Source organism: Musca domestica, unplaced genomic scaffold (genome assembly GCF_030504385.1).
Source record: "Musca domestica strain aabys unplaced genomic scaffold, Musca_domestica.polishedcontigs.V.1.1 1, whole genome shotgun sequence".
In the NCBI taxonomy this organism is placed as follows: Eukaryota; Metazoa; Arthropoda; class Insecta; order Diptera; family Muscidae; genus Musca; species Musca domestica.
In genome coordinates, this window is record NW_026712114.1 from 27,631,726 (window position 1) to 27,658,370 (window position 26,645).

General features: G+C 34.9%; 1 protein-coding gene across 3 annotated transcripts in view; it reads left to right on the top strand.

The window, feature by feature from the left end:
• LOC101890919 (eclosion hormone) overlaps positions 1-26,645 on the top strand; it is a 74,725-nt gene that overhangs the window by 37,624 nt on the left and 10,456 nt on the right. The window contains exons 1-5 of one of the 3 annotated variants that reach the window (XM_059121275.1): positions 11,000-11,090; positions 12,624-12,755; positions 12,812-13,029; positions 13,127-13,280; positions 13,337-13,559. The exons of 1 other annotated variant lie outside the window; for it this stretch is intronic. In XM_059121275.1, the coding sequence (XP_058977258.1) occupies positions 12,653-12,755; positions 12,812-13,029; positions 13,127-13,280; positions 13,337-13,452 (591 nt within the window). In that variant the 5' untranslated portion in view covers positions 11,000-11,090; positions 12,624-12,652 and the 3' untranslated portion in view covers positions 13,453-13,559. Of the gene's footprint in view, positions 1-10,999; positions 11,091-12,623; positions 12,756-12,811; positions 13,030-13,126; positions 13,281-13,336; positions 13,560-26,645 lie in introns of those variants that run through there. One more of the 3 variants, XM_059121279.1, reaches the window with a different exon arrangement.

Below are 26,645 nucleotides of genomic sequence, written 5' to 3' on the forward strand. Positions count from 1 at the left end.
TTAATGGAAAATTTGACTTTTATTCAACACAAAAATTATGGTATATCTTACCCACTAAATATTATCCCATGACCATCAAAATTGCAAGGCTTCTGCCCAGCCCTAAGCTCTAGCCCCATGCTTACTTTCGCTTCGATTGGTCTATAATTGCGACCTGTAGAGCAACTGCAAAATCAGGAAAATTTTCAGTTTTTGGTCCATTTAAACCCCTAAATATTATGCGATCTTCTCCAAAAGCAATAGGGTTCTATCCCGGCCCTAGCCCCACCTCCATTTTCAATTTCGAAGATCGAGCAAAAATTGTGACCTATGGCGTGATTACAAATTAACATGAACAGACGGACAGACAGACGTACGGACATACATAGCTATATCGACTCAGCTCGGCGAGATAAGAAGATCCATATATACTTTCCTATGTGGGAAACCAATCTTTCGAGGTGTTACATAATTTATGGCCCAATGAAACATAGTGTTGTATGGTATAAAAATGTGTTTCTGTATGGCGAAACTATAGTGTATGCCAGAGAAAAATATCATACCACATGAGTTTTTATACCATACCATTGAGGGTATATTAATTTTGTCATTCCATTTGTAACACTTCAAAATACTCTCGATGGACCCTACAAAGTATATATTTTCTGGATCAGCGTAAAATTCTAACTCCATTTAGCGATGTCCGTGTGTCTGTTGTAATCACGTTCTTATGTTTGTGCTATATTTCGAACGAATTGAGATAGAAGGCAAACGTGTGTATTTTGCCAGTAGGCAGTTTAAGTTCGTAAATAGGCCATGTGGGTCAACGTTATTATACGGTATTTTTACGATTTTAGCGACATTATTAACCGGAATTGTTTCAAATTTCGTATTCAAAGTTTGTATAGATACTACAACCTTTGATAAAAAATTTCGTATGCAGGTTCATGTCTCCGTATAGCAGCCATGTGACGGTACCTTCCTTTGTTCGGTATTTTGAGGATTTTAGCGACATTATTCCCCGGAATTGTTTCAAATTTCGTATTTGAAGAATTTCAGCGAAATATTTCAGATTTTCAAGTCCTTTCCAAATTGTGAAGGGTATTAAAAATCTGGCTCTGCCGTACTTAGATGGAAAGAAGAGCTCATAAAAGTGGCACATCAAGGTTATAACAAAACGTGGAGCGACATGACCCATATTTTGTACAAATGATTGCAGATCTTAAATTTTGCGAAGTATAAAGGAATATATTTGAGGTTATGCCTCTTGGTATTTTCATCCACTAACCGGTTGCTATCCGCAGTGTAATTACTCACCTTTCCGCATAGTCTCCCGTGTACCTGTGCTATAAGGTATCTTGAAGGTTTCCAAAGAATTTTAGGGAGGATATTAATTTACTAAATTCCCAATTTGCTCTACTATTTTGTATAGGCCGCATATTGCAGTGCCCCTTTTTATTGGGTATTTCACTGATTGTAATCCCACTGAATTTTGATTTTGAGTTCTCATTGGACGGATTATTATAATATTAAAGAAATAGCCCCTTTTTGATACGAGCCCCATATAGCAGTTTTGTTTGCTTGAATGTGTTCGCATCTTCCAGCTGATGCACGCTCTAGGTCCTGGGGTTGTTGGAAAGCTAGATGCCAAATTAAGTTAGAAAAGATCACCATTTAACATCGAATTTTGAACTAAGTTCAATTCCATTGAAATTTTTTTCTCGAAATTTTCCCAGTTTTAGAGTTGTTTCCATGAGATAGTCTCTCTTTTTCGTGATTTTTTATCGATTTTAAAATAGTAATTTTCCTTTAACATTGGTGTGATCGCTTTGAATTACTTCGACACCATTTATCCAGTTTCGCCACGACATAATTCTGTACTACTCTGACATTCCCTATTGAGAAAAGAAGTGTGTTTTTTAAAAGTGTCATCATATTTCAAACCTACTGCTTGAGCTCCTCGATACTAGATCGTAATCGTAGTTAGGATATGGTAAACCTACACTTGCATAAGTATCCTCATCCTTTAGTAACATAAGACATTATTACAAAATCAATTACTTATTTCGGAAATATGAAGAAAAATTGTGGCAAATCATTTCATTTACTTGTTTACATAAAATGTAAATTAATTTATGTTCTGCTTTGTACAATTATTTTTAATTTGTTATAAATAATCGGATTTTAAAACCAATAACGTAGAATGCATTTTATGTGTAACTTCTCCTAACACTAAAACTTAGGTACAAATAAATATTTTACGTAATATACACGGTGAGATAAAAAAAACTGCAACAAAGTCAAAGCCCATAAAATTACATTTTTCTTTAAATTGCATTGAATGAAAGCAAAAGATGTCGGAAATAGCATCAAATTTTAGAATAAGTTTAGATTTGTTCGAATTGGTCACCTTTGGCACGAATTATGGCCTTCAAACGGCCAATGAAACCGTCACACGCTGCCCGAATGTTGCTGTGCGGTATTTTGACCCATTCCCGGCGAAGCGCTTTTTTGAGGTGATCGACACTTTGCTGAGTGCGATGGTGCTGAGTCCTGTTGGAATGTCCAAGGTCTGCGGCCAAAATGTTTGCGTGCCCACAGCTTTAATACATCCTCCAAAATATTTTCGCAATAATACTCGGCATTTATTCTGATACCACGGCCGATTAACAAGAGCGGAGAGCGACCATCGGCTGTTATAGCGGCTCACACCATCACCATGGCCGGCGCTTGGGTTCTGGTGGCCAACCGAAGGTGCACATTTTCAGCTGACCTCTTTGTCCAGTAAACACGATCATTTTGTTTGTTTACAAACTGCTGGATATCATCGGAGAGAACCAAATTCGACAGTTCACCACTTGCGGCCAAGGGAAGCAACTGTTTACCTCTTTTGAGTCTATTTTCTTTCTGTTGCGGTGTAAGTTCTTGCACTTTTTGGAATTTCAATGGCTTCACCCCGAACTCATTTTCAATATTCGCCAAATGGAATATTGCGATATGTTCAGCTTACAAGTCATTTTATGTTGCTGTTTGGCTTAGCAATGACAACCGTCTGAAGTTGGTTGCAGTTTTTTCATCTCACCGTGTATGTATTAAATAAATATTTAGGGACTGGCCGAGTCTATGGGCGTTAAATTTAATTATAACTTATTCAATAGCAATTGGCCCTCTTGTACGAGGAACTAGTAGCTAAATAAGTCAAATACGAAGAAAAAAATATGACTTTATAAATCAGAAGAATTCTAAATATATATCAGTGTTGAATATTATTATTAAATTAAATCCGAACCTGTATATTATTTATCTAGTACCATTATATTACCAAGTGTTGTAGATCAAATCGAGTACCTAGTTCAAAGTCAAGAGTTGCCGCAACTAGTGACATGCTGTAAAATGCCACATTCTCCAACAAGGTAGGCATGAATTAATTAAAGTGTATTTGCTTAGAGAGAAATACGAAGAATAATTGATGTAAATTTATACGGAAATTATTCAAGTGTGATGTAGTTGATTTGTGTATCTGTCATATATGCATGACTTCACATATTTTCTGTTGATTATGAAAAAGATGTTTTCGATTTAAAAGGTTGCATGTGTCAATTTTTCAAATGTATACAAGACAAGAAAAATTAAAATAAAATAAAAATTCGTAAATAAAAACAAATATATTGAAATAGTTGGCAACATCAATTGCATACTTCTGCTAGAAATAAAGCACACACGTTTCGTCTTAAAAACCAGCAAGGAAAGTAGGATGGGGCCGATTAGTTATACCCTACGCTACTATGCGTATTTAGTGGAGCTCCCGCAACAAAAAAGTTTATATGGGGAATTTATGTAAAGTAGGTCTCTCCAACTATGAACCTTATTTGAATGCGTATTATGGCTTCAGAGTAGTCACAAATTGGGAACTACTCATATGTCCAACTCTGATCAGAATTATGTTAAATAATAAGAATTATGTTAAAAAAATATTTATTGGAGCAATAGATATATCGGATCGAGTTTCAAGGAATGGTAAAATTCGCTTGAATATGAAAACATTTATTCAATTTGGGATAATATAATATATATGGTGAGCAATAACCGTAAAATCGGCTGAAGATGTATATCGAAACAGATATTTGGCATACGTATTTTCGAGCAAATATCATTCTTGTGTTGTGCATATTACGCCTGTGAGGGTCTTAAACATCAAAACGGATGAAACATATATATGAGACCTATAGCTATATCTGAATCAATTTTCTCCAAATTTTATGTACTTATTTCTAGATTGTATTTCGTCGGATGTGCCAAAATTCAAGTCAGTTGGGGTGATATTGGCCATTTGGTGCACAATTAACCTGAAATCGTGTGAAGTTATATATCTAACCCACAGCATCACCATGGCCGGCGCTTGAGTTCTGGTGGCCAATCGAAGGTGCACATTTTCAGCTGACCTCTTTGGCAAGTAAACACGATAATTTTGTTTGTTTACAAACTGCTGGTCAGCGAATGTTTGCTCAACGGAGAAACCAAATTCGGCAGTTCACCACTCTCGGCGAAGCGAAGCAACTCTTTAGCTCTTTTGAGTCTATTTCCTTTCTGTTGCGGTGTAAGTTCTTGAACTTTTTGGAATTTCAATGGCTTTACTCCGAGCTAATTTTTCAATATTTGCCGAATGGAATATTGCGAAGTGTTCAGCTTACGAGTCATTTTTCGGCCACTGCGATACGAGTTCCTATCAAGTCGCTTCTTTACTTTTCGAGCCATTTCTGCTTATGTTGCTGTTTTCTTCCGTGCACTTCCTCGATGTCGGGATACGCTACCAGTATCATAACAAGCGATGGTACGAAACAAAAAAGATTTATTCACATTTAAATGCTGAGTGCTCTAACGATATCAACTCATGGTTTTCCAACCAAATATAAAGAAATTACACTATCACGCTTGAATTCCATCACGAATAACTTTTTTTCTGGAAAATTCTTACCAATATTCTATTGTACGCTTGTTAACAATATAATGAAAGGAGTAGGGCTTAATTTATTCCCAATTCTTAATTTTTTTCTCCAAATTTGGTGAGAGTTTGGGTATCAAAGGCACAACTATAATTTCCTAAATAGCATGACTCCTTTGTGTGAACGCATTACGAAATTAAAACCCTATTAACCCCCCAATCAAGCACAAATGATATTTCCATGCATTTATATTGAAATTTACTTAGCAAATTCTATTTTTATGCTAAAGCATTCAAATTCCACATTCGGAATAATTTCCAAAGAAGATCAAAGGAATTCATTTACAAATTTTAATCAGATCAAATATCATTGCAAATTGTTACCTTTGTTTTGGGCTTTTGTGAACAACAGAAAATTTGTTTGAAAGGATTCCATTAGAAATCACCTAAACACAATAATGATGGGCATTTTCTTTATTCAATCACCGCAACCGCAACCGCAACCGAGCAGAGAACAAATATTTATTTTGGTATGTTTACACGAACAAAACTCAAACACACACACACACACGCACTCTCATAAGGATGCAATAATGTATTTTGGAAATCTGTGTCAGCAGTTCATTGTTGCAAAATTTCCAATTTCTTAAATGGACAATGGACGAGTTTCGCCATTTTCTCTTTGCCTTAGACGTCTTCGTTTGCATCTCCTTCTTCTGCAGAAATCAAAGCATCTAACAAAATATCATTTGCATTCTCTCATTTCTAATCAAAAATCAACCTGAATTTTATTAATATTTGCATTCTGTTTACAAATTCACAACCAAGAACATGCGATGATGTTTGACAATAGCAATCATACCATTATTGACAGCATTTTTGGGCATCGATTCGTAGAAACACATACACACATACGCTCACATACATTTGAATGTCGTTGTATTGATTGATGCACACATCCGATATGGATGTGCCGAGATACACTCATGCATATTAAAAATTCCCTTTGGAGCATTTCGAGTCGATAATTCTCCAAACAATGTCGTCAATTTGTATCCGAGTGTATATTACATCCTTTCTGAGGGACATGCTGCCGATGCCGCCGCCGCCACCCAGTATTTATACATCCGACATTCGACATCGAAAATTCAACATTACCCATCATCTAACAACAGCAACAACTACAACAAGAACGATAACAATAGTGGCAACAACCACAAAAACTATTCATGAATGGATGTGGATGTGTTGTGAGTTAGGGTGATGTCCTCACCACCTCCTTCCCTCATGCTTAACTGAATCCCATTTTAGATTTTGCTAAACCGGATGTTCATTTAAAAATGTGCATTTCTCTGCATGAAAATTTCAACGTTTCCATTTGTGTGTGTGCGCATATCTGTGTGAGTATGTGTATATGTGTGTGCGAGCTTTCTCATATCCATAGGTCATTTGTGCGTACTTCCTGTGAGCACAAATTTGTGAATTGGGCAAAGATTTAGATTTGTTATTCTTCTTTTTTTCGTAGATTATTGATTACACAGGGCAACAAATTATTACACCCTCCACCATAGTATGGAGGCTATATTAAGTTTGTCATTCCGTTTGTAACACCTCGAAATATACATTTTGAGACACCCCAAAGTAAATACAGGGTTGCCCATACTCGACGGACCCATATGGCAACGTCATAACTTTTGACAGAAATGTCATATCGCTTAATGACATACCGCGTTTGAAGCGTCAGTCCAAGCAGACTTTTACCATGAACCAATACACGCCACGCGAGCGCTCTGAAATAGTTGAAATTTACATTCAAAAGAAGAAGTGAATTGTGAAAACTCAACATTAAAAAATGTGAGAAGTGCGCCTTCTAAGAACACCATTAAGCGTTTATACGAAAAATTTTCGACTGGTAAGGCTCTTTCTAATCCGAAGAGGCCATATAAAAGTCGACCAAGGCGATCGGCCGAGAATATCGCTGCCGTACGAGCCAGTGTTGAGAGGTCCCCAAGAACATCCCAAAAACGCCGTTCTCAGCAGTTGGGCATGGCTCGGTCCACTTTACAACGGATTATTCGCATTGATTTGCATTTGTTCCCGTACAAAATTCAATTGACGCAAAGAATATTGCCTACGGACAAGCCTCGTCGATTGGAATGGGCCCAAAGGTCCGTCGAATAGGGACAACCCTGTACTCTTGATCAGCATAAAATTTTATGTAGATTTAGCGATGTCCGTCTGTGGAAATCACTCTAGCTTCCGAAGGAAATGAAATAGGTTGATAATATTTTACTCAAATGTGTATTATGCCTGCAGGACTTTTGATATTGAAAATCGGTCATGTAGGTCCACGTTTTGGTATAGCCCCCATATAATGGTACCTCCCTATTTTTGGTATTCTTGTGATTTAAATGGCATTATTCACCGGATATGTTTCCAATTTGATATTTGAAGTTCGTAATGGATGGTACAGCCTATGACAGAAAATTGTCTGTGCAGATCTACGTCTACGGTACTTTGATGATTTTTGCCACATTTTTTTAACGGATTTGTTTAAACGTTGGTATTTGTAGGTCATAATGTGTGCTAGCTCCGGTGACGAAACATTGCATGTATAGGTCCACTATTTCAAAATTTTATATACAAATATTTTTTGGTTAAAAAAAAATAGAACAAATTAAAAAACGTAATTATTGTAAAACGTTAATGTGTGAACAAACAAATAGGTCGGTCTATCTACGCGTGAACATGCCAGGCACAGCTGACCATGAGAAAAGCAGGAAAATGCCAACTTTCGCCCGCATATACAAAGGGTTTTTTCGTTCCGATTTATTAATTTCATAACAGATGCCAAGCGTGCAGGAAACTGCCATTTTTGAAGTTAAGTGGCATTTATATGGCGATCAGAGTATTCGATGTGGCAACATACTTCCCCGTAATAATCGTATCCTCAATTAAATTGTTTTCTGGTTTTTTACTGCTAGCCTTATACCATGGCAAAGGCGTTGTTGTTCAATGCTTCTTAATAAAGTCATATCAGAATCTGAACCGATTTCAATACAATTTGACAAAATTTACTTTTACACTAAATTCCGTCACACCTTCCACTTCAATGAAATCGGTCATATATATCGTGTTTAATGCATAATATACAAGAAATCGGCCGAAATATATGTATGGGAGCTATATCCAAACCTCAATCGATTTCAATATAATTTGTCGAAATTTGATAATTTTCAGGATAAAGTAAAGTAAAGCGACTTGATCGAGACCCGCGTCGCAGTGGCCGAAAACTGGCTCGTGAGCTGAACATATCGCAATATTCCATTCGGCAAATATTGAAAAGGAGCTCGGGGTAAAGCCATTGAAATTCTAAAAAGTGGAAGAACTTACACCGCAACAGAAAGAAAATAGACTCAAAAGAGCTAGAGTCGATTTGCTTGGCCGAAAGTGCTGAACTGCCGAATTTGGGTTTTTCATATGAGGAAACATTCGTTGTCCAACAGTTTTTAAACAAACAAAATTACCGTGTTAAATTGCAAAAGAGGTCAGCTGAAAATGTGTACCTTCTGTTGGCCACCAGAACTCAAGCGCCGGCCATAACAGCCGATGATCGCTCTCCGTTCGTATTAATCGACCGTGGCATCAGAATGGATGCCGCGATTATCGCGAACATATTCTGAAGGGTGTATTAAAGCTTTGGGCATGCAAACATTTTGGCCATAGACCTTGGACATTCCAACAGGACTCAGCACCATCACACTCAGCACACACTACCCAAGAATGATTATGAAGTAAGGTTCATCGCTTCATTTCCAGCGCACAATGGTCACCAAAATCTCCGGATACCAATCCGTTGGACTGTTGTGTCTGGATGTTTTTGGAAAGCAAGGTTGACACTAAAAAATACCAATGTGTCGATCACCTCAAGCATCCGCTTCGCCGGGAATGGACCAAAATACCGCAGAGCAACATTCGGGCAGCGTGTGACGGTTTCATTGGCCGTTTGAAGGCCATAATTCGTGCCAAAGGTGACCAATTCGAACAAATCTAAGTTTATTCTAAAAAGTGATGCTATTTCCGACATGTTTTGTTCTCATTCAATAAATTAAAAAAAAAAATTAAGAATTATGGTGTTTGACTTTGTTGCAGTTTTTTTTTATCTCACCCTGTACGCAAATCTGAACCGATTTCAATATAATTTGGCAAATTTATTTTTGTTTCAAATTCCGTTACGCATTCCATATTTGGAGACTGTATCGATTACAGAATCGATCGTTATGTTTATATATTTCGCTTTCTTTTCAAAATCTTGAACACTATTTGGGGGAAGTACCAGAAGAAATGGTCCGATCTCTACCATCTTTATAACAGATCTTGTGTTGATGTAAATATTGAGATGTGCCAAGTCTGAATGGAATCCGATGTTCATTTCTCGTTTTATGAGCTTCATGTGTATTAAAAATGTTGACCCATTGTGGGGGAGGTACTAGAAGGACTGGACCAATATATTCCCTCTTCACTGAGGATCTTGTGTTAGTAGAAATAATTGGATGTATGAAATATTAAGAGAACCGGATGCTAATTTCGGATTTTATAATCGTTTTGGCTATTCAAAACTTTGTGGGGGAGGTACCATAAGGAGCGGACATAAATATCCCATTTTCACACCAGACCGTGTGTTAATAAAAATATTGTGATGTGTGTATTTTGAAGACATTCGGAATTTTACATCATATTTTATAACAGTTATAATTATCCAAAATGTTGACCCTTTATGGGGGAGGAGATGATGGAGTGGATCATATGGTTCATTTTTTCACATGGCTTATCAATGGTGCAAATATTAGGATTTAAAAAGTTGGAGCAAAATCAGATGACCTTTTCTCTTTCTGTGCAGTATAAATATTTTCTTTGAAAATGTCAACTTTTTGTGGTGGAGGTATCAAAAGTAGTTTGGACCAAATCGGGTATTCCCTTCGAGACTTATCGCGAGCACTAGCTCGCAGATATCGCTAGATCGACTCCAAACGCCCTGAAACGGACTGGGTCAAAAGAGACCTAGGGCCTAAAACTCTTATTTCGATGAGACACTTTTTGGCCGTATCAAATGATTTATACCCTCTCTAGACATATGACTGAGGGCATAAAAAGGTGTAAAATAGCATTTTTGTAGATCTGTGTAATTTACGTAGGTATGTAAGATGATTTCTCAAAAGTAGAACATGTGAAAAGGATATACAAATACATGTATATGGACAATGTATTATTAGAAAAATATATGTATGTACACATTACAAACAAACACACACATCTACATTCACATATATATGTCAAAGGTATACAAAACATATATACATACATACATACGTGCGCACACATACACACACATTGTTTGCTACATATATGACAATATACAAAGTGCAAAGAGCAATATTACATTTTGATCAGATTTCAGAAAATTTAATTAAAATGTTTAAAAATCTTTTGTCAGCATCTGAGCCGGGCAAAGAGTTCGAGGGAAAGAGACTTCATTTACCGTCCATGTCCATGTTCACGTACAAAATACGTAAACTCTCGGTGCAGATTGCATAATATAATTTTCTATTTTGCATTGATTTCAGCTGCCTATTGAGGTATAAATTGAAAATAAAATAAGGAGGTTATCATTTTAATATCATTATGTATTATATATTTTTTGATGGTTCGGGCCAAAATAATCGATTTCAATTTATTTTTTGTTTTTTAATATAATGTCATATCAAAGATCCGTTATAATTGATATCATGGAATAACTAAACATTTTTTTTAAATTCGAAAAAGATCACAATGTAGGAAATCTTAATTAAACCTAGATGGTTTTCGTTACAACATTATGAACTCTTAAAGTCATGAACCAAATGAAATTTGAACTTAAAACTAACCCAACATACCAAATAAAAATAAAACTACAACACAACTTGAGAATAATATTATTAAAAAGAAATTTCACAACAAATTTTTAACAATACTTTAGAAATGCTTATTTGTACAAAGGTTTCGCAAGTGTGTCTGAAAATTTTTTGAACACACAACCATTTCGTAGTGAGTAGGCATTGCATTTGTACATAAATTTATTTGGTGAAAACAATTTGTTTTGCATTTATTGATTCATTTCAATGTAAAAAAGGTAATTCGCTGTGTTTTGCAAAAATTAATTGGTAATATTTTAAAAATGCCTTATAAATATAAAAAAAGTGTTAGAAGAGAAGCAAAAGAGGTAGTTGAACTTCTTTTTAGTGATAATCAACACAAAAAAATTTTATCATAAGAACGGTCGGAAACTAGTGAAATAAATAGCGACCCAGTTCCTGTGCAATGTGAAAATGAAAGTGAGAGTGAAAATGAAAGCGACGAAGCTCCAACTATGTCTCCAATTGAAAAACTTAATATTCAAGATGAGTTGGCTAAGTGGAGTGTGAAACGTTTAATTTCGAACTCTGCAGTGAATGAACTTTTAACAATAATGAGGAGGATGATACCAAGCCTACCAAAAGATGCTAGATCATTAAAAAAACCCTAGTTATAAAGTTAGCTGCCGGTCATTTATATGCGATTCACCAGCAAGATCCCTAGTTTTGGGTATAAAAAGCCATACAGGTTATAATTCCTGCCACAAGTGCACACAAACTGGGAAATACGTTCAGAAGCGCATGGTTTTCACACAAGAAAATAATGATTCTCGAACAGATGAAAATTTCAGAATACGTCACTGTGCAAATCATCATATAACAAACACCCAAATGGCAACAGAAAAGTTACCAATACACATAGTTCAATCCTTTCCATTAGATTACATGCACGTAGTTTGTCTTGGAGTTGTAAAGTCATTAATGAAGTCTTGGATCCGGAAAAAAAATTGTTCGTTTTCGCTATCTCCAGCACAAATCGAAGTGTTTGATGATCAACTGCAGACGCTTAAAAGTCAAACTCCGAGGGAATTTTGTAGAGCACCACGAAGTTTAAAGGAATTTGAGCGAGACAAGGCAACAGAATTTCGGCAATTCCTTCTATATACTGGACCTTTTATATTAAAAAGTATATTGGATGAAAATCGTTATACTCATTATATGCAACTAAGCTTGGCTTTGCGCATATTATTAGATGAAAGCAAATGTAAAACATACAATGAGTGCGCACAAGCGTTGCTAACCAATTTTGTAATGAATGTCCCAGTGAATTATTATGAAGCATCTAGCAAGTGATGCTTTATTATATGGATCGCTAGAAAATATAAGCGCCTTTAAGTTTGAAAACAAATTAGGAAAATTAAAACGACTTCTTAAAAAGAAAAACCACGTATCCGTGCAGTTATATAATCGATTGGTTGAACAAAGTATAAACAGTTCACTTTCTGAAGAACATGTAAAAGTGGAAAGAAGTTCAAATACTTTTATTCAGAATGAAAACATATACTTGTCAATTTTTGCGCCTAACAACTATTATAGTGTTGGACAACATGTTTTCAAAGTTTCATCAATTGGAACAACAGGAACGCAGAAAGTGTTTGGATCAAAAGTATTGTTTTTGGAACCATTATTTTTCTATCCACTTATTCCTCTCTCTTGAATATATGGGAGACAACGGATTTATCTTTCTCAGAAACAATAGAGACACACTTTTTACATGAGATAGTTAAAATGGTTTCTTTCTCTCAAAACAGCAAAACTGTATTTCTTCCGCTAATTCACAATGCCTGAAGACTTCACAAAACTATTCTTTAGTCAGAAAAATGTTAACATGGGAGCTCCGCCAATAAATGAAAATTACCATAAACTTATAACAAATTCTGAAGGTAAAAATAATATTTTTTAAACATTTCTCCATAAATATGATAAAATCTTATTTTAGTTTTAGATATAGCTAACCAAGTAATAAGTGCAATTCAGCCTATGTTCATAAGGCTAATAAGCGAAGTGCAAATCTTGCGTAAGGAGTTGCAGGAGCTCAAACCAGAAAGAAAGAAAACCAAAACTTTAGTAATGCCTTCCGTTCCATTCAAGGATATTGAGTCGTTTCTGGAATTTGAAAAAGGTCTCCAAGAAATAAACGAAGCATTTATTTCTCTTGTAAGTTTCATTCTATAATTTGTTCAGGAAATGATTTAGTTCAAAAATACTAACTAAAACAAAAATAATAATATCACTATGCTTTCCCTAATTTCAGGAAAGCGAACTGAAACTTGTTGCCAAGGCACCAAATTTCGTAAAGAATTGCTGGAAAAAAATAATAACAGATGAATTGGGAGAACGACTCTGCTGGAAAGGGACGGATACAAAGAGAAGTGTTCGCAATTTTAGTACAACAAAAGCAATACGAAGTATTTCTATTTAACAATAGTATCTGAAAAAAACGCTTAATTTCTATATTTCATAGATGCAACTTTATCATTGGGCTACACGGAGGACGCATTCATTAAGGACACGCGCACTTTCTTTCAATTCGCTAAAAATCGCATAAAGCTGCGAAACGATTACAAAAACAAAAAATAAAATGTAAATTAAAAAAAAAAAACATAATAATATTATAACTTTCACTAATAATAGTTGAACTAATTATCTTAATGTAAAACACAACTGAATTAATAAAAATGGAGTAAATAGTTTTGAAAAATATGTACACTTTTTTATAAATACATAAGCTTACGAAAATATTAGTTTTGTAAGCTTATTCTAAAATTGCACTAGCAAGCTTAATATAATATTACTTTCGTAAGCTTATTCTGCAATTACAAGAATAAGCTTATAAATAAGGGTTCCGTTTCGATTATTATATAATTGTTAAACAAGCATTTCTCAATATATTCTCAAGATTTTCTCAAGCTTAAGGCTTATGTTTGTAAGCTTGTTAAAATATTATTCTCAAGTCAATTTGGTATGTTGGGAAGTCAGGGGGGCAAAAATGTTGGTGTAAGTTTTCGTAGAGAAAACTAACAGAATAAAGATATAGAAAACAGCTGAAGTTTTAAAATATTTGTTGTACAAAGTAATAGTTGTACAAAAAAAAAATATTTTCAAAATATTATTGAAGGATAAAAGTAAGGTCTTTTCCATTTGACAAGCAGGAACTAAAACTTAATTTTTTATACCCTCCACTATGTTGTGTAGGAAATACTCATGTTCGACCAAACAAAATGTTCATTCTTAATTAGCATAAAATTCGAAGTCGATTTAGCGAAGTTCATATGAGTGTCTGTCTGTTGTAATCACGCTATCTTTGGAACGAATCGGAATAGAAGATTAAAATTTTGCACACACGTGTATTTTGCCAGTATGCAGGATAAGTTCGTAAATGCGTCACGTGGGTCTACATTTTCACATAGCCCCCATATAACGGCCGACGTCACATATTTGATACTCCAAACACGATATGTATGTCTAACTCCAATAAAATTTGGAATAAGCGATGGAATTTAGTACAAAAAATTGCCAAATTATACTGAAATCGGTTAAGATTCGGATAGAGCTCCCGGTTTCATGTATTTGATGAATCAAACACGATTTGTGAGTCCAATTCCAATGAAATTCAGAATGTATGGCAGAATTTGGTACAAAAATAAATTTGACAAATTATATTTAAATCGGTTAAGATTTGGATATAACTTCCACATATATTTTCGGCCGATTTCACATATGCACCAAACACGATATGTATGTCCGATTCCAATGAAGTTTGCAATAAGCGACGGAATTTAGTACAAAAACAAAAAAAGGCCAAATTTGTAGAAATCGGTTGAGGTTCGGATATAACTCTTATATAACTTTTCGACCCATTTCACATATATGATGCATCAGACACGAAATATATGTCTAATTGCAATGAAATTCAGATTAACTGACGAAAAATGGTACCACAATAAATAAGTCAAATAATATTAAAATCTGTTGATATTTTGATGTAGCTCCCATCGCCTGATTTCACGTATTTTGTATACCAAACACGATATATATATCCGATTCCAATGAAATTCAGAATGTGTGGTAAAATTTGGTATAAAATTAATTTTCCAAATTATATTGAAATCGGTTGAGGTTTAAATATACTTCCCATATATATTTTCTAAATACGCTATGTATCTCCAATTTCAATGAAAAGCGTGACGGAATTTGGTCCAAAAATAAATTTTGCCAAATTATGGAACAGTGTGGCTTGTTTGTTCGGGATACCGTAGTATTTTGTTGTTGCAAAATGGTCAGGCTTATCTCTTTATTGTTGTTTTTATAAAAACAACGTTTGTTTATTAGTTAGTAAATTATGTTGAAATCGGTTCAGATTAGGATATTATTTCGTCCCACAAAGCCTTTGCAATGGTATTAGACTAACAGTAAAAAACTATACAACAATTTAATTGAGTATTCGATTATTAAGGGGAAGCATGCTGCTACCTCGAATTCTCTAATAGCAACAGAAATGCCACTCTACTTCAAAAGATTGCAGTTTCCTGCACGTTTGGTTTTTTGCTATGAAATTAATTAATCCGAATCAAAAAACCTTCGTGTATGCGGACTAAACTTGGCTTGTTCCTGCTTTTCACGCTTCACGCGATGGTAGAACAAGCGATTTGTTTGTTTACGCATTAAAGTATTACAATTAACGTGTTTTTTTAAATTCTTGAATTTGTGTTATTATTTTTTTATAAACCTATTTTTTTATAAACCTATACTACTATAGACGTATATAAAATTTTCAATGCATATAAAATAAAACAAATAATGTGATAACCTACAACACTACAATATGGTTGAAGCACCCTTATGTCAAAATACATCTTAGAAGATTTAACTTTTGAAATTATGTCACGGACAACTGCCCAGATATAAACCTTAGCGTTTTGACCAGGGACATTTGCCCAATATTTACGCACTCCGTCGTGCTGTAAGTTGTTGTGGTTCATTTAACAGCTATAAATAATACAATGGTCATCTTCTCAGGCGCTTCGATTGGCTTCAATTATGTGATCAGGAATTTTTTCTGTTTTTGCTTCATTCAATACTTTGCGGTCATCTCCAAAAGCAAGAGGCCCCTCTGTATCTCCAAATTTAGACTCATCTATATGGTTTGCTTGTCTACGATATCTGGCTATATTCGGCAACGAAATCAGCATAAAAAAGCCAGAAGTTCGCCTTTTGTGTATTTCAGATATCGCCTGTAAGTAATTTTGGTATTTTTCACACAAAAGTAGTGCTCTACCCACTGTCCAAAACTCTAACTTCATGCGGTTTATATTTGTGACCTTTAAAATGGCCGTAAAATCAGAAACACTTTTAGTTGTTGGTCCATTTCAACCCCTAAATGTATTGCGGACGTCTTTGAAAACAATAGACCTAGCTTTCTGAGCCTAACCCTACCCATACAAAAGTTTCATTGAGGATCGGACGATAATAACAATCTGTATATAATAACTTCAACCTGTGTTATATGGAGGAAAAATATTATAAAATATACACTTCAATATTCTACGTCATATTAAAAAAATCGCGTACGATAAAAAAATATGAAAATATCACAAAATACTACAAAATCTATATTAACATCATTATTGGCATATTTTTAGATTTTATACTTCTATGCCAAGGGGGCATTCTGAATTGACAAAATTTGTCACAATCGGTCCAGCCATTCTTGAGATATAAGCATTCTAGCTAACATCCCCTTCCTTTGTATACATACGTTGTATATATTTCGCTATATAAATCCGATATATTTTCTATTGGTCAGAATTGACCTGTTCATCAATTTGTGATTTTGCCAGTATTAAAAATATTCGCGGTTTAATGGAAAATTGACTTTTATTTAACACAAATGTTATGGTCTATTTCACCCACAAAATATCACCCGATGACCATCAAAACTCGAAGCTTATGCCCAGCCATATGCTCTAGCCCCTTGCTAACTTCCGCTTTGACTGGCCTATAATTGCGACTTGTAGAGCAACTGCAAATTCAGAAAAATTTTTCAATTTTTGGTTAATTTCAACCCCTAAATATTATGCGATCATCTCCAAAAGCAATAGGCTTCTATTCCGGCCTCGCCCCACCTCTATTCTAAATTTCGTGAAGGTCGGGCCATAATTGCGACCTGTAGAGTGATTACAAATTAACATGGACAAACGGACATACGGACGGGCATATATAGCTATATCGACTCAGCTCGGCGAGCTAGGAATATTTGTGGGTCGTCGTGAAGATCCTTTTCCGACCGCAGTACAAGTTAGTGCTGTAAAGAATAAAACCTGCGCATGTCGCTCAAGAATATATTGCTGATGTAAGCGAAAGTGTTGAAGAATAAAAAGGTTTGTCCTTTGTTCTTCGATCTTGTGATTTCAGCATTCCACAAAAGTCATTACACCAGAAATTTGGTCTAAAGGATTATGATATTTTTTATGGATAACATTTTTATCAGCCCGAATTTTTAGATACCCCTTTCTTCCGCAATATATAATATTCATATATACATAACATTTTATAATAGATTGGAAATAGGAAATAATCCTCAATCTTATATAAGACAAATGGGACTTTTGTGTTGCTCCAACTAGATTCCGGTGTGTAGATGGGCTGTACCGATACACTACGTATTTATGCATATGCAATATGATGAGAACCTTCCAAATAGTTAAAATAAGTCAAATCATGAACCTGGTTGACATTTCTATTTGATATTCCAGAAAATCTGGAGGCCGAAACCAACAAACTACCGAAAATATATACTACCAACAAAGGTTTATATAAGGATCTTGAAAAACGTAAGATTATATAGAAGTTATAGTAAATCTCCGCTAAGATCACAAAATGTCAAATTACATACTTTCCGGTTGAAAATGCATAAAACCGGATGGTTGTTTTATTGGAATCATCAAGTAGTACTTGGGAAAGTTGTCGTTTCGGAACATTCTACTCATTGGGAGCCAGCTGTGGACCTATTCTGTAACTTCTGTTATTGTTAATTTATTTGTTTACAGTAATGAAAACTTGTAAAAATTTAGAGAAATTGTCCACAAACTTTCAAAAGCTTTTTTTAATTGAACCTGTTCCGAAGCAAGAAGCAATACAAGAAAATTAGTATTTTTGTACCGAAACTCTTTAACAAAAAACCGTAAAAATTCGAAATCGGACCTATTACGGGGTATCAATAACTATGTACTATTTTATAGCCTACACTCTAGCCTATCCAAAATGGTGGTATCTCTTGTAGCTCAAAAGATAGTTGTCCTAAAAAACATTACATTGAGATTTTCTCCGAAATACAAAAATTTCCACTGAACCGCGAAGAAAAATAAAATTTTCCTGATTTTGCAGTCGCTCTGCAGGTCACAATTAAAAACCAATCGACGCGGAATTTGGAATGACAAGAGAGTTAAGTACAGGGAAGAAGTCTAGCATTATATATGACCATTGGATTATATTTAGCTGTAAAATGGATCACAATTTTTGTGCGAAATTGTTTTGAATACCTAACAACACGACGGAGTGCGTAAATATTCTAGAAATGCCCCCGATCTTATCAAAAACGAAATCGTCCAAAATGGATTTGGAATTTCTATTTATTTTCAGGACTTTCAAAGGACGCATAAAAATTCGTTGCCATTATTTCCGGTGTTTTGTATGTTTTCACCGAGATACCCTAGATATTTCTTACTTCTTTATGTGATATTACTAAAATATCTGACATAACTTTGAATGTCAATTTCTTTTTTTTCACCACCCATACATTGGAATTCATTATATTTTTTCACGGTTAATAAAATTTACTAGCTTTTAAATGTTGGTGTTTTTTGTCTGAACCTTAAATCACATTAAATGACAACATATTCGTTTAACGAAAATCCGCATTTAACTTTGTGAAACACCTGCAGTATTCAACTCGTTTCCAACACCTTTTGAATAAAATGAATGAACAAAAATTCAATGAAAAAATTTTCACAAAGCAGCTTAATTAAATGAGCATTTGTTTATGCGTATCATGTCGGTGTGTGTGTGTGCGTTCGACCATTCGAACGTCCATCCATATGACATTGAACTGATAAATCTCCTTTTATTATTTTTCACCATAGGGAGAGAAAAAAAGGCCCGATAATAATTTAATAATGTAACAATTAATTTTTAATTAAATAGCTATTTTAATTGCATTCATAATTTCATTGGGAAAACTCTCTCAGCATTTAACGTCAATGTTGAAGGACCTGCAAATTAATTTTTACCGTTAAACAGTGAGAGGAATGTGCATGCAAATATATAAATATGTACGCATGTAGAAAGAGTAATATGACTTTCACTTTCTTATGCGGAATTATATGGTATTTATTGAAGTTGGGTAAACAGTAGAATGTTCGTGGGGGAAAATACAATATAAGTTTAAACAAATGAAACATGTGGTCTAGAGGATTATAAGAGGAATATTTAAACAAGTAGCTTATATCTCATGGACCATGAATATTTGTTCGAGATTCTTGATTAAGTAACGTCCACGCTGGCACAAAATGTTCTCGGAGTGTTGAATATATTAAAACAAAAAAGAGAGTCATGTACGCAAGATTTCTGTTGAATGTGAAGACTATGTAATTACAGTTCGCAAAACCAAAGCATTTTTGGGACGTTGTATAGAACATTTTCGGATAGCAATACAGAAATTGGTGAAAAAAATGAGTGTAATTCGCTTAAGAACAATCGAGAATATTGCTGATATAGGCTAAAAGAATATCGATCCACTCCTTCTGTTACCTCCCCCCACAAAGGGTCAGAATTTTGAATATCCACGAAGTTCATAAAACTCGAAATTAACATTAGATTCCATTCAGGCTTAGTTAGCTCAATATTTCTATCAGTACATGATCTGTTATAAAGATGGTAGAGATTGGACCATTTTTTTTTTGGTACCTCCCCCACAAAGGATCACATTTTTGACTATCGATAAGGGTCATAAAAAGCTAAATTAACATCCGATTCCATTCAGACTTAGTACATCTCACTATTTGCATCAAGACGAGATCTGTCATAAAGACGGTAGATATCGGACCATTTCTTCTCGTACCTAGCCCACATAAGGTTCAAAGTTTTGAAAAACAAAACGCTCAAAGACAGCGAAATAACTTTCCAGCTCTCTCCAAATTTCACATACACAAATATTTCTTTTTAACAAAAGACCTGTTGTGAAGTTAATACATATCTGCGAACCCCTTCTGATACCTCACCCACAAAGTGTCACAATTTTCAATACTTTTATCTGTCGCATCTTTCGAAACAAGGAAGCGAATCTTTAAAACTTGCTATATCTAAATATTCCTCTCAACCAGAGACATGAAATCAATATGGAATTTATAATTTCGCAGAATTTGGCTCATACCAATATGTTTATCTGGATTAGATGAAAAATGAAAATGGATAACTTCGATCGCCTATATCTTGGACTAACACACTTTTTAATATTTTCTGAAAATTATCACATATTCCATGTAAAGTGAAGACAGTAACCAATATAGTCCAAATCTGGCACATCGCAATATTTATATCATTTTAATTTAGGTCCGATTCGAAATGGACAATATTGGCCCATTCCTTCGGAACCTACTCCATAGAGGGTCAACGGTTTGAGTAATTATAACAGTAGTCCTAATGTTTATTTAAATAATCGAAAATTGTCTGAGGGTATACATCTGTCGGCAAAACCGACTGATACTTTTTAACTTAATCTGATTTTGGGAACATAATTTATTTTATTGGTCAAAGTTCTCAAAAGGTCTATTTGACTGTCTTGGCTGGTGGGCACGTTAACTCTTGAAGGGAGTGTCCAATTTGGTCCAAACATAGTACATCGTAATATTATTGTCAAGCTTTAACGACGGGAAATTAAGGTCAACTTCTTCGGGTACCTCTCAGACAAACGGTCAAAATTTGTATTAATTATAAATTTAAATTTCCAACGCCTCAATATTTCTATCAAAAGAAGATGTCAGATATCGGCACACTCCTTCTAGTACCTCCACTACAAAGCGTCAAAATTTTGAATAACCAAGGCCATGATAAACTGCGAATTAAGCACCTATTCTCTTCAAATTGTACAATACAAAAACAATATCTGGTGTGAATATGAAATAAATAGGAAAACACCTTTTGGTACCTCTTCTACAATAGGTCAAAATTTGGAACAACTCAAACTCATAAAATGCGAAATAACCATCCGTTTTATTTTAAGCTTCACACAATCGAATATTTCCACTAACACAAGAGCATTTTAGTGAGAATTTTCCAGAAAAAAAATTACTCGTGATGGAATTCAAGCGTGACAGTGTGATTTCTTTATATTTGGCTGGAAAACCACAAGTGGCTATCGTGAGAGCACTCCAGCATTTAAATATGAATAAATCTTTTGTGTCTCGTACCATCGCTAGTTATCGTGATACTGGTAGCGTAGCCCGATGTCAAAGAAGTGGACGGAAGAAAACAGTAACATCAGCAGAAATGGTTCGAAATGTAAAGAAACGACTTGATCGAAACCCGCGTCGCAGTGGCCGAAAAATGTCTCGTGAGCTGAACATATCGCAATATTCCATTCGGCAAATATTGTAAATGAACTTACACCGCAACAGAAAGAAAATAGACTCAAAAGAGCTAAAGAGTTACTTCGCTTGGCCGAAAGTAGTGAACTGCCGAATTTGGGTTTCTCCGATGAGAAAACATTCGATATCCAGCAGTTTGTAAACAGCTGAAAATGTGCACCTTCGGTTAGCCACCAGAACTCAAGCGCTGGCCATGGTGATGGTGTGGGCCGCCATAACAGCCGATGGTCGATCTGCGCTCGTATTAATGGACCGTGGCATCAGAATAAATGCCGAATATGAATGAATGGTTACAAAATTAGGTTTGCCGCTTCATTTCCAGCGCACGATGGCCACCAAAATCTCCAGTTACCAATCTGTTGGACTATTGTGTCTGGAGTATTTTGGAAAGCAAGGTCGGCGCTAAAAAATACCAAAGTGTCGATCACCTCAAGCAAGCGCTTCGCCGGGAATGGATCAAAATGCCGCAGAGCAACATTCAGGCAGCATGTGACGGTTTGGCCGTTTAAAGGCCATAATTTGTGCCAAAGGTGACCAATTCGAACATATTTAAACATATTCTAAAATTTGATGCTATTTCCGAAATTATATGCTTTCATTCAATAAAATTAAAAAAAAAAATATATATATATATATATATATATAAATTATGGCGTTTAACTTTGTTGCACTTTTTTATCTTACCCGGTAAGTCAAATCTGGCAACTTTTAATATTTATATCAGACGTAGGTCAGATACGAAGTGGACAATATTTGTTAACCCTTTTGGAAACTCCCTCAATAAAACGGTCAAAGGCTTGTATAATCATAACGCAAATCAATATAAATGCAAACAAACAGGCATTAGCTAAGGGTACCTTTTAACTTGTATATTTGAAAATTTTGGTAAATACCAATAGACATGAACCAATTTCATACCCAACATCTGGGGAGCACTACAACATGTATGCCAAATTTCTTTCATTCATCTTGAAAAGTGTAATTTATATCTGATCACATACATACACATATAACTATTGGTCAGTTCCAGAACTGTAATTTTTTTTACTACGATAACCGATTTTCCCTTTCTGGAACAGACCATATGATTTGTTAAACATTAATCTGACTTTAAATTTGGGTTTTACAATTCCTCATTCCTTATTTTTATATCGACATCTAGCGGATAATTAACAAACTAGTATTAAAGAAGGCAAAAGGGTATGTGTCTCAACTAAGTGAACTGTTATAAACAGGGCGACTTCGAACAACAACATTTAAATCTATTGGCCAACAACACTAACCATTCATTCATTATCAATAATGATTGAAATGAAAGTTGAAATAGTATTTTAAGGATATATATTTAGACAAAAGGAATTTCAGGATCATACCTTTATGTAAAAGATAATAATGTTAGTTACTTATAACACATGAATGGTAGGACTGATTTTTAGAGAAAAGAATAAAATATTAAAAATTGTATTAAAAATATCCCAAAAAATGTAAATATTTTTCTTTGCTGTCCTGTTTGATATGTGTGCTTATGTTTTTTTTTTTTTTTTTAAATTTGGAAGTATTATTAGGGTGAGTATGAGAATTGGGATCTGGCAATCCAGTAACTCTACGTACATAAGAAGTTATATACGCTTGAGTTGGAAGAATTGATTTGGACATTAAAGGTAACTAAAATGGCCGATACAGTTATATAGGATTTAAATCGAAATTTGGACCTACTTTATTCCAAATTTTGTGACAAAAAACTTTGTGTTCTCGAAAATGCTTTCTAAGCATATAACAAGGTCAGGCGAGTTATATGAAGGCTATGTGCCAGAATAAAACTACTATTTCCGGAATAGATCTTACTATACTTAAACCTTAAATATCAAATTTGGACTTATTTAGTTGAGGAATGTTGGACGATAACACTATATGAGAACTATACATAAATGAGAGCCAATATATACCATTTTTACACCCTGGGTATTATGCCTTTGTGTATTTGTTTGAAACATAGAGAATGAAGCGAGTTAGACCCATTGTTTCTTTTGATGACCGGCATAGAATCGCCTTCTGAGTCGATTTATGCATATCCGACCGTATGTCCCTGTATTTTTGACAACCAAATATCGTGGGCATTTATTGCCCGATAAAGATGAGAATTTGCACAAAACATTGGTGGGATACAAGGATAAAAATTTTGACTCTTTAACGGTAAAATATAAAGAGGGGTTGCAGATACAAGGTGAGATGAAAAAACTGCAACCAACTTCAGACTACTGTCATTTCTAAGTCACCCATCCGACAGCTATTCAAATTATTCCAGTGACAGCTCATTTACAAGCGCACAAAAGCATTTTAGTGAGAATTTTCCAGAAAAAAAGTTATTCGTATGGAATTCGAAAACCTCAAAAATGCAAAAACTGTAAAACCACAAGGGGCTATCGTTAGAGCTCTCCAGCATTTAAATATGAATAAATCTTTTGTGTCTCTTACCATCGCTCGTTACCGTTATTCTGGTAGTGTAGACAGACGTCAAGAAAGTGGAAACAGCAACATCAGCAGAAATGATTCGAAAAGTAAAGAAGCGACTTGAAATCCGCGTCGCAGTGACCGAAAATGGCCCGTGAGCTGAACATATCACAATATTCCATTCGGTATATATTGAGAAATGAGGTCGGGGTAAGCCATTGAAATTCCAAAAAGTGCAAGAACTTACACCGCAACAGAAAGAAAATTGACTCAAAAGAGCAAACAGGGTTGCTTCGCTTGGCCGAGAGTGGTGAACTGCCGAATTAGGTTTTCTCCGATGAGAAAACATTCGCTATCCAGCAGTTTGCAAACAAACAAAATGATCGTGTTTACTTGCCAAAGAGGTCAGCTGAAAATGTGAACCTTCGGTTGGCCACCAGAACTCAAGCGCCGGCCATGGTGATAGTGTGGGCCGCCTAACAGCCGATGGTCGCTCTCCGTTCGTATTGATATACCGTGGTGTCAGAATAAATGACGAATATTGTCGCGATGGTGTATTAAAGCCTTGGGCACGCAAACATTTTGGCCGCAGACCTTGAACATTCCAGCAGGACTCAGCACCATCGCACTTAGCACGCGCCACCCAAGAATGGTTACAAAATGAGGTTCCTCTCTTCATGCCCAGCGCACAATGGCCAACAAAATCTGTGGATACCAACCCGTTGAACTATTTTGTCTGGGGTATTTTGGAAAGCAAGGTTGGCATTAAAAATATCAAAGTGTCGATCACCTCAAGCAAGTGGTTCGGGCAGCGTGTGACGATTTCATTGGCCGTTTCAAGGCCATAATTCATGCAAAAGGTGACTAATTCGAACAAATCTAAACTTATCTAAAATTTGATGTTATTTCCGACATTTTTTCAATAAAATTTAAAAATTATGGCTTTTGACTTTGTTGCAGTTTTTTTTATCTTATCCTGTATATATCATCTTCACAACAAATGTTGTGTTAGCAAAAATGTTTGTATGTCTGAAATTTTAAGATAGTTTAATGCTTATTTCGCTTTCTTTGAGCGTTTTGTTTTTCAAAATCTTAAACCCTATGAGGAGGAGGTACCAGAAGGATATATCCTATCTTAACGCTAATGCTAATTTCGCATTTTATGAGCTTCAAAATTATTCAAAATGTTGACCCTTTGTGGCAGAGGTAAAAGAAAGAGTGGACCGATATGTCCCATCTTCACAACAGATCTTGTGTTAGTAGAAATAATAGGATGTGTGAAATATGAAGACATCACATTTTATAAAAGTTATAATTATTGAAAATTTTGACCCTGTGTGGGGAATGTACTCGATGAAGTGGACCGATATTGCACCTGACTTAGCATTGATGGAAATATTAGTATTTGCAATATTAGAGCAAAATCGGATTATCCCCTCTTCGCCTCGATCTAAGTTTGACAATAGCATTACGATGTACCAAGTGTGGACCGAATAGAATACTCTCTTCGAGAGTTATCATGCGCACCAACCCGACAGACATCGCTAGATCGACTCCAAATGTCCTGAAACGGATTTGGTCCAAAGAGACTTAGGATCAAGTATATATACAAAATTTCCTTCATTTTGTATACATATTGCACCCCTTAAAGAAGTTGGCTGAAAAGACTACGGGAGTTTCTCAGACAAGAAGGAAAACATTAATAATTTTAGACCACAAAATCCGAAAATTTGTTAAATTGAGTGCAGTTACAAGCCAACATTTTAGCAAAGTAAAAGTTAAAAAAAAAAGTTATTAACTAGGTAGGACCAACAATGCGGTCCAATGTAGTTACCAAGTCTAAAAGTTGTATCTTATAAGACAGCAATTGCATATTTTATAAAAAAAAACCACTTTATCGATATAATACAAGACTTCAATTCCACCCGTTTATATTTAAGCATTTATGGGTAAAAGGTACCTATTTAAGTGCAACTTTAGGTCCAGTAAAAATTTCTTTTTCGGCATAGTGACAATTGCTCATTGTAAGTCTTCATTTATTCCTACAACGGCTGATCACTTAAAATTCAATTCGTCCTTTGAATCTCAATTGTAACACATTTGTTACCTTTTTGAAGCGTTTACATAAAAATTCTCTAGAATTATTTGCCAAATTTGGGAATCCCAGCGAAATTTATTTTCTTTAGTTAAATTAATATTAAGTTGTTAATTTTTATTATTTTTTTATAATTGCACCAAAACTAAATATTTAAACCCTTAATGTAAAAATGAAATTAACCATGTATCACAGCATTATGTTCATTTCATTCATCAACCAAAAAGACCTTCACAACTCTTGCTAAAAGCATTATGCTGGTGGCTCAGGTATCATATGTTGAAATAATTGAAACCCTTTACCTTACGAATGACTAAAAATGTATTGAGTTCCCACAAAAAGGCTTAACATCATTTAATTAGCCTCTAGCTGTTGGCCACAAAATATTTCAACAAAACAGCACACACACCCCCAATTGAGAATTTCACTTAAGCACACCGAAAAAAATCCTAATATAATTCGGAAGTGAATCACTCTGCAAATCCATTAATAGGATAACTTCCGATGAAGAAATCACAGTTAGAAAGACATCGAATGAATTTCGAGATGGATACATGTTTCAGTATAAAAGGCAGAAGAAATTC